Raw genomic sequence first — 10,403 nt, forward strand, 5'->3', positions numbered from 1 at the left:
AACTTATGCAATAAGGTAGAACTTTGAAGCTAGAATGATTTGATTATGGTTTATGTTGTTTGATGATGTTTGGGTTGTTGTTGTTGATGTATTTTGAGCCGAGATAAGTCTCGGGGGTGTTAGATTTATAGGGGAAATGCTGCCGAAATTTCAGTAGACAAAAATCAAGTTAATGGGAATTTTAAGCCTAAGAACCTCTAATTGGTAACTTTGACCATTTGCAGATTTCGGACGAAACGGGATTTGATTTTTGGGAGAGCATAAGACGTCTATAAGGTATGTAAAGCTCCCCACTTCTTCGTTTGGCATGTCTTAGTATGTTAGGTGAATATTGGAACCTCCGGAGCATTTCTGCTCCTCGAAACCCGATCCACAGAATAGTTACTATTCATTCAATTCAATTGAAGCCTAAAGGCTCCATTTTGGCTAGAATGCAACCAAATGTCCGAAACCTATCGAAACGTGATCGGGTCACTTGGAAATGATTATGTATGACCTTTTGGCCTCTAAATGTTCGTAAATTATGTTCGCCGCCTCGATTCGATCCGAGGTGGGCCCGCTAACCCCGAGACGCCCTATTTGTCCTATCGGGCTCTCGTTTTGGATAAACTTCGATATGGACTCTTCGGTTTTGAAACTTCCCCCTATGAAGTATGTTTTGACCATTATGATATGTTAAGTTACGTTCTGAGCCATACGTACCACTTTGGAAACATTTTGTGAAGTAAACCTTCGTATCAGCTAAGTATTCGATTATTTTGGATTATGAAATGACTTATGAAATCATTATGTTTTGAAAGGCTATTTTGAAATATGATTTGCATTTGTCTGCTCACGACTCCGCTCGTGCCTTATTATGACTTCGTTCACCGGTTCCTGGGCCGGTTATGATTCGTGCGCCCTATGATAATTCGGCCGTATGCTGTGTTCCGGTTCCCGAGGCCTCGCCATAGGGCCGGGTTCCGTTTGGAGTTATGCTGTGATATGGCTGGTGATGCGATACGCTCCCATATGTATGCGTTCGGGGATGTACGGAGATTTGAAACCTTCTGGTGTTATGCTGTGTGTGGCGCCAGCGTCGGAGTGGCGACCACATTCTTGAGCGTTTGCATGATTTCGTCTGCATTATGTATATGTATATGATTCTGATACGGATTTTGACATACCGATTTGTACTCCACTTTGTTATCTGATTTGCTTTCAGTTTTGGCCCATATTTCTGTACTCCGTGCTTTACATACTTAGTACATATTTCGTACTGACCCCCTTTCTTCGGGGGCTGCGTTTCATGCCCGCAGGTACAGATATTGGTTATCCTCCACTGTAGGCTTCACTCTCTGCTATTTCGGGGTACTCCTTCTTGACTCGGAGTCCACTTTTGGTACAGACTTCTTTTGCTATGTATATATTCTGTACATTTGACTATTTGGGTACGGCGGGGCCCTGTCTCGCCATATGCCTTTGTTTTGAATTCGTAGAGGCCTGTAGTCATATATGTGGGGCGAGGGTCCTATATATGTTTGTTTGATCTTGTTTTCTGGTCTTAAAGCGGTCCGTTTGTTATGATGGCCCTAAATGGCCCTTATGCTTATATTTGCACTTATGACCGGCGATGTCCATTCCGCCGCTCCGTTTGGATTTGATACGACATTTTGATTTGTGCGACCGCTTAAGACATGTTTTGATATAAATTATGTTTGATATGACTTTTATGAAATTCTGAAATAAGATCGGATTTGGTAAATGAATATGTGATTTGGTCTGGGTACCCAGGTAGGGTGCCAGTCGCGGCCCACGGGGCTGGGTCGTGACAATATATTTATGTATACTCTTTTCGGATAATCATTGTTGGCATTCAAAACGTACTTTATGTATATGTAAAACTATCCAATGTATTTGGTTCAAGTTTATTGATATTTTTTGAATTTACATTCCATGTATCTGGTTGCCTTTTTTTTTCAAATACACACAGTTTTTAATGTTTCTTTTCGGTACGACAGGCGACTTTATGTGTACAACTCATACCGAGGCAGCGCAGGCCACAATGCGGTTGTAGAAACCCTCCTGCTACATTATTTACACATAAGTGGATTCTACACTAAAAAACTGGCATAAATTGGCAGAATCACCCAGCTAATACGGACATGACATAGAATGAGAACTTTCAAGTGGAGTATGTAGAAAATCTGCCGCAGCCAGACACTACCAGCATGTACGTATATTTTAATGTCACGACCCAACCCCGTAGGCCGTGACTGGTATCCTAACTGGATACCCATACGTACCTACTTATCAGAATTGGCGTATTATACAAAAAATTTTGTTTTCAAAATAAGTGTTTACAGATTCGAGCTAATACAGATACGGCACACGTACACATGTGCAAACCTGAACATACTGAAATCCACAGATAAGCCGATGAGGCTAACATACATACGGAGTCGCAAGATCGTTCGTACCTACCTGAACAGATGTAACCCGTAACCCACATATCTATCTACAGGCCTCTACAGACATACAGAATCAGATGACGGGACAGGGCCCTGCCGTACCCAGAGTAACCATACATACAGAAAATACCGAAGACAAAAGATATATACCAAAAGTACACGCTCCGGATCAAAGGGAGCTCTTCCAAACTGCAGAACCGATGCCCTAAACTGGCGGCGTATCTCCAGGTGCGTCTGTACCTGCGGGCATGTAACGCAGCCCCCGAAGAACCGGGGGTCAGTACAAAAATGTACCGAGTATGTAAAGCAGGAATATATCAAACATAATCATGATCTGGACCAGAAGCACAGAAATATAATAGGCAGAATCATAAGCCGGACGGACAGAGCCATAGTCCCGACAGACGGACAGAATCATGGTCCAGACAGACAGAATCAAAATCCATACGGACATACAGAATCCGAACCCATACGGACAGACAGAATCATAACCAGTCGGACAGATAATCCAGATGGACAGACAGAATCATAACCAGTCAGACAGATAATCCAGACGGACAGACAGTATCATAATCAGTCGGATAGATAATCCAGATGGACAGACAGAATCATAACCAGTCGGACAGATAATCCAGACGGACAGACAGTATCATAACCAGTCAGACAGATAATCCAGACGGACAGACAGAATCATAATCGGTCGGACAGATAATCCAGACGGACAGACAGAATCATATATAGGGTACAGGAACGTGGTCGCCACTCCTGCCATTGGCACCACAACACAACATATATCAGAAATTCTTCTCCGATCTCTGTCATACATCATAACATAACCACGGTACCCGGGGGCGGACAGATAACACAGCACCCCGAGCCCGGACACATCATACTTCATAATATATCCTCGGTAATCGGGGACGGACATATACCACAGTACCCCGAAACCGGACACATCATACTTCGGAATTCACATATGGGGCTCGGCGGCCCATCCGCACGATATACATACCGGCCCGGGATCCGGTGAAAGGAATCATAACACATGCACGAACTGATTAATGAAAAACCACATACGTACAAATCGTCGTACAGATTCCACGGAACAGAAATAGGCCAACTGGCAGATCGAATCAAGTATTCAGATAGTTTTCAAACTACGCACCTACACGTCACTTGGGGAGGCACGACAGATCATAACCCGAACTAGATTTTCAGATATCAAAACCATATTGTGAGATTTATATAAAAACAGTCATATTATGTTCAAAATGATAGTTCAGATGTTGTCTGTGAAAAACGGACGAAAATGAGGCAATTTAGATCATTCACGGGGTATCGGGGCTCCGTGGGCCCACCTCGGACCAACTCGAGGCAAGATACATAAATTACTGATAAAAGACTTTATGAGGTCATCCATAATCATTCGGAAGTATTCCGACTCCGTTTAGGAAGGTTTCGTACAAAAGCATACTTTAAAGATATTTTATAAGGACATGGTTTCAATCTTACTGAAGGAATTGGAGCAGATTTCCATATCGAATTCCGAGGAACGGAGTCGTATTTAAGGCTCGCGGCCGAGCCTATTATGTTCAGAACATGCCTAAGAATGAAGGGAAAGGCTTTACATACCTTAGCTGCGTCTTACGTTTGTCCAAATTCAATTCCCGTTTCGCTCAAAATCTACAAATGGTCACATTTACCAATTGTCAATAGTAAGACTTTTAGCATTCTTTAATTCACTATTTGTCTACAGAAATTTGGGCAGCATCTCCCCTGCTTATATGCCTAGCCCGAATTTTTAATTCAGCAGTCAACAACACAACAACAATACCAACATCAATAATATCCTTTTTCATATCAACATATTCCATAAAACAGCCCACACGCTGTTTTCCAACTTTTATAAGTAATTAACTCAGTATACAATTATTTAATCGCGTCTTCTTCGTAAATAAACTAGTATTAACACAAATAGGAAGAGATTCATACCTTTCTCCTTTTAATATTGTTGTATCTTCCCTTTTTCACCTTAGTTTTATGCCACAACGCACTGCCATACGATTCTGCAGTGAAAACTATACGCTATCCGGAATGAAATTGGGAAATTATACCTGGTTTGGGCTAAAATTTGGTGGTGGAAAGTTGGGAAATTTTCTGGGATTTTTGGGGTGGTGTTCGTGGTTTTGGACTGAAAATGAGGGGGTCTCCCCCTCTTTATAATTGTTTTGGAAGCTGCCAGAAGCAGCTGGAAAAGTGCTCATCGCGATTGCGCTGCCTTCTGGCGCGATCGCGTAGAGTTAAATGATTTCCTTCTGCGCGTTCGCGCCCCCTCTGGGCGCGTTCGCGCAGGGTTAAAATTTCTGACTGGATGTTCGTTCAGTAAAACAGTCATAACTTTTGATCCCGATATCGTATGAGGGCCCACGGCCTATGGATGGAAATATAATTCAACTATCTACAACTTTTATTTCTGGGCGTTTTCCCAAATTCCAAACTTATAATACCGTGTTTGCCCCTAGAAATCAGATCATCCGAAAATGCTTCCTTAAATTGTCCTTTTGGAGGGCTTCCACTTTGATTTGGCCCAAGGGTCCTTCTTGAGTTGTGTTTAACTTCACATATGTGATTCATATAATTTGTCACATGTCCCAAAAAAAATCTTGACGTGTGGGCCCCACCTCAGCTTACAAATAATCCGACGTTCGAAAATACATGATATAACATTTAATGTATTGCAATTTTTCATATACGGGGTTCATTCTAATAATTCTACTTCTTTTATACCTTACCAGGGATTGTGGTGTATACGTAGCAGCGTTCGCTGAATATCTAAGCACTAGTAAAGGTATCCCAGCACAAATCGATGCAACAATGATCCGCACTAGGTATGGCGCACTCCTTTGGGACTATGCTTTACGGAAGATCGATGAACATGCTATGAGCGACATTGAGGCGGCACCAAAACCAGTTAGGCCAGCAGTGGACTATGGCAAAGCTGTCAGAATTGATATTACTTAGGATTGATGTAGGAATATTTAATTGTAATTTCAGACTATGGCTATTTTGATAGCAAATATTTTAGATTTAGTTAGTTTCTGACTATCTTATCATTTTACTTAAGTTTTAACTGGAACATTTAAGCTTACTCTAATTTATCAAAGTTGTGTGATTTTATTTTGGGAATTTAGATGGATGTGTATATCTAGCTATATCTTGGAAGCGACTAAGTGTGGTACACTATAAATACGTACGCTTATTTATATATTGAAACAAGGGTGTTATATGTATTTGAAAACGCCAAACCCATAAACGTTAACATTTTTCAAATACATCTGCAAGTTTTTCAGATACACTGTTTAAATTACATGCACTTGATGTATGTTGGAAACAATACTACATTTTAATATACGGTGACCATTTTTTGGATGAATGTGTAAATCTGCCTACATTCTAATATACAGTGACCATTGTGTGATTTTGTTTAGTTCAATTTATATGAATGTGTATATCTTGCTATATGGGTTATATGTATTTGAATTCACCAAACCCATAAACATCAACATATTTCAAATACATCTACAACTTATTAAGATGGCAGAGTCAGATACACTTTCTACATTATATATATTTGATGTATTTTGGCACCATTATTACATATTAAAATATAGTAACTATTTTTTTTTGAAAGAATTGATGTTGCCTTTTATATTCATTTGTGAATGAATTTAAAGATAACTATTCAATACAATTCTAAATGAAGATATCACACAAGTAGTACGTGAAACATATTTCATTTTTCATTCAAAAAAAAAAAAAAATGCAAACCAATAGTGTATTTAGTGTAACAAATCTAAACTTCTACAAACAAAAAATAATTATTTCCTTCTAGGGGAATTACTACAAGATCGTCTATTATCTCCAGTCTATCCGCAAGTACAACAAGCATGTCTCTTTTTTCCAAGAAGAAATTCAAATAACGGTTTATCACGCTTTTTCTTCGGCCTACCATGAGGTCTCTTGTATCTTGGTGGCAAAACAACATCCTCTGATATGTATGTTGGAATCTTCCATTCCCGCTCGTCAGGGAGAGGATCCACGGAGACATCATACGTCTTCACCACGGTGTGCAGTTTGAACAATTCGGAACAGTAATCATCAGCCATTAGATTTTTCTTCTTAATGACAGCCCATGCATGTGGGCATGGAATTTCGTCTATTTGAAACATCCGACAACTGCAAGTTTTGTTGTCCAAGTTAACGATGAAACGCCTTCCTACATCATATACTGTGTACAAGTATTCGGTTGATGGTTCGACCTACAACAGATCAGTCAAATTCAACAAAAACATACTTCACGTAAATTCAAATACACATAAGTTCATGATTGCAAAGATTAAACCATTATAGTCATAAACATATTGCTAATTATTTTTCATAGCTGACTAATTGTATTTGATCAATCTAGTCACATACACCAAATATGTGAAAATATTTGACACATATATCCAGACTGCATATAATTAAATACAACAAATACAGTAATGTAATAGAATCAAAATACTTATTCAACTAATAAATACATGTTATCATTTTCACATAGATCTCACAGATTCCATATGATAAATATATCAAATACAATGAACATAAATGAATCTCAATCGAACATACTTAAGCAAATTGAAAAGAAACATACCGTCATACGTAAACATAGATACTCATTTATTGACAACATCTCCTGAAACTTTTTACCGAGTGTTGTGAACGTGTATGTACCATTTTTCCGGTTATTATAATTCCATCTTCCAAACATCTTCCTCACTTCTTCCGGAAAATCAAATATAGGAAGCTCTCGTGCTGCTACAAGGTGACGATTAATACACTCTGCTATGTTTGAAGTCATTGTCCACCCTCGTTTAGCAGTTGCATACACTCTAGCCCACTTCTCTCTTCCAGCCAATTCCAAATACTCTGCCACCCGAAAATCTGGCTTCTCAACTTTGCCCATAAGCTCATCAAAATCTTCCTGCGTGTACGCTTTTGCCATTGCATAAAATGCGGGACTCAACACATCATGGCTCTTCTTATACTTCTTACATACGTTACCCCAAAAATGCCATATGCATGCTTAATGCGGCACATTCGGATAGATTCTAGAAACAGCTTTGTTTATGCTTTCATGCCTATCAGAAACAATACACATGTTCTCTCTCAAACCATACGCTTCCCTGAATCGCTCAAAGAACCACGTCCAAGACCTGTCATTTTCTGAATCTATCACACCATATGATAAAGGAAGTATATTACCTGCACATACCGCGGCAATTAAAAAAAAATCAGTTCTACATATTCATTCTTTAGTATAATCAAGCTGAACCGTGTATTTGACTTACCTCCACTGTCTAACAAGCTTGCTGAAACGAACGTTCCGTTGTATGCTGTTTTGAGGTGGCTCCCGTCAACTACAACAATTGGCCTACAACAATCAAACCCTTTGATGAATGCATACAATGCTATAAACAGATACAGAAACTCGTTTTCGTCGGATTTTCGCATTCTTATATGTGAACCTGGATACGTTTTATCCAAGATGTATAGGTACCCAGGTAATTTTTTGTAAGAATCTGATGGTTCACCCATTAAATCCTTCATTGCTTTTTCCTTAGCCCGCCAAGCAACCATATAGGACACATCCATTCCAAGATCATTTCTTACATCCTCCGCTATATCATTAGGTGTGTATTTCCTCTTATGGTTGGCTACTTTTGGTTTTACAGTTCTACCTATAAACCAACTTGTCGCATGGCGTTGTGAACACACCTTATCTTTTAGCGGACATGTATGCTTGTCACGAAACTCCCTAACCCTGAACATTTCTAATTTATCAACGCTCGATGCCCTAAATTTCCAATCACACTCTTCAGACACACATAGTGTATAGCTTCAAATACAAACATGAAAACAAATACATTAGTTGACAATAAATCAGATAACTACATTAAATTTAAAATATAATAGTTCAGAACAATTAAACACACCTTATCGCATTAGACCTCTCGGCACGAAAATTGAACCTGTTGGAAATTGCATAATTCGCCATAACAGCCTTTAGTGTATCTTTGTCCTTGTAAACTTGATCAACAACAACCTTTTTTTGGTTCTTATCTGATATAACCAGATTTGTGTCGTTTTCGAACACAACAACGGCATTGCCACAACTTGAAGAAGCTAAGTCTCCACTCACTACTGTTTCCATAGCATTTGTTTGTTTTATGTAACCAATTTGCAAAAATCCTCCTTCAATACAACTTTCACCAGATACACAAGTATCAACGCTTTTATCAGTTGTAGTTATGCACAAAGGATACATCGCTAACTATTTGTTCTCTTTCTTCAATTCCACATACACCCTAACACTCATATCATTATGTATTTCCATTGGCGTATCGTTACCTTCAACTATATATTTGATGTATATGTTTTTCAGTTGCATGTCTATATTCAGCTGAGTTGCAACTGCTTGTAATAAGTCTATATATGTCGAATATTCTCTAAAAGCCACTGCATCGATTTTGAAATTCACATAGCAGTTTTCATTGTTCCAATTACCTGAGTGTCTTAGCAACGACGATATAGTGGACATTCTTGTACTCAAAATGAATGAACTAGTTGAGATTGATTACAACCTGAAATACATTATAAAATAATATACAAAATTAAATACACAAATCTACTACATACATATTTTCAAATGCATTAACATTTATGTATCTGAGTTAGCTTATGAAAACACTATCTCAGATACATAAATACACACAGCCATATATACACATCTGAAACATATTTGAAGCAGAAACTGTGTTTATCAAATACGCACATAGTTTCAAATACACCAGTTCATATCATAATGAACACATGAAACAGTCTACCAAATACATAAATACCGACAGAATTATATATACAGCAATCTATTCTATACAGTATTCCAAATACATTAACACTCGTGACAAACATAAGAGATATACAATACACTGTCTCAAATACATACAAAGACATCGTATTTATTTATGTATTTGGGATGGGAAAACAACAACACAACAAAAACACCAAGATTTGTGTATTCACAAATTGAAACAAACTACATAAATACGAAAACTGAATGTATATGTTTTCAACACACACTTCATCACTGGTCAAATACCCAACAAACATACAACACAAAAATACTACATTCAATTTTTTTGCCGAACATATAACACATTTATTTGAAACTCGTCGCTGAAGAGCAATTCAAAGACGAAGGAACTTAGCAATGTTTGACAGATAAGAAGTAAAAAAACTACAAAAATCAATGCCAATCTGAAATACATTTTCAGTGTTTTTATTAAAAAAAAAAAAACAAAAAAACAGGTACTTTCGAATTACCATTAGATGATCGTATTTTGTTGTGTTGCTGTTTTTCCTCTGCAGTTGACTAGTTTGAATTTTTGAATTTTATGTTGCATTTGAAAAAGAAGGGTGGAGAGAAGGAGAATCGTGGAGAATATGGAAATGGAAGCTAAATTTGTGGAGCAGATTATGAAAGATATTATTATGAAATATATTTTCCCATTTAAGACCAAATTAAATGTCTATTTCTAAGGGATCTGTTTTTAAAGATACAGCTTCTGAGTCTATTTACTATACCGTAAATACACGCAATACATATGGTAATTAACTAAAAAGGTAGCTACGAAATGTAATAAATAAAATGGTAGTTACTAATGGTAAGAACCTATAATAAGGTAGTCATTCCTGTAAGTTTGCCTAACTTATAAGTCAATCCAAACGGGCTCTATTTCTGCCCAATGGGTATTCCACGTAATTAAAATGGCTGGGGGCGAAAGATGGTAAATAGTTTGTCTTTAATAAGTAGTTAACGAGGTTTTCTCAGAAAATTTCTTTGTTGAAATT

The 10,403-nt window shown here is 37.9% G+C and overlaps 2 protein-coding genes across 2 annotated transcripts; both read right to left on the reverse strand.

Annotated features, from left to right (window-relative positions):
• Window positions 1-6,196: 6,196 nt before the first annotated feature.
• On the reverse strand, window positions 6,197-9,135 carry LOC132622537 (uncharacterized). The gene is made up of 4 exons (XM_060337144.1): window positions 8,489-9,135; window positions 7,844-8,391; window positions 7,147-7,757; window positions 6,197-6,769 (listed from the first exon to the last, which is right to left on the reverse strand). The coding sequence occupies exons 1-3, from the start codon at window positions 8,818-8,820 to the stop codon at window positions 7,579-7,581; spliced, it is 1,059 nt and encodes a 352-aa protein (XP_060193127.1). The 5' UTR covers window positions 8,821-9,135; the 3' UTR covers window positions 6,197-6,769; window positions 7,147-7,578.
• Window positions 6,377-7,497, reverse strand: LOC132622178 (uncharacterized). The gene is made up of 2 exons (XM_060336728.1): window positions 7,147-7,497; window positions 6,377-6,769 (listed from the first exon to the last, which is right to left on the reverse strand). Exons 1-2 carry the CDS (start codon window positions 7,495-7,497, stop codon window positions 6,377-6,379), a joined length of 744 nt encoding a protein of 247 aa, XP_060192711.1.
• Window positions 9,136-10,403: the final 1,268 nt, after the last annotated feature.

This window comes from Lycium barbarum, chromosome 12, assembly GCF_019175385.1.
Source record: "Lycium barbarum isolate Lr01 chromosome 12, ASM1917538v2, whole genome shotgun sequence".
In the NCBI taxonomy this organism is placed as follows: Eukaryota; Viridiplantae; Streptophyta; class Magnoliopsida; order Solanales; family Solanaceae; genus Lycium; species Lycium barbarum.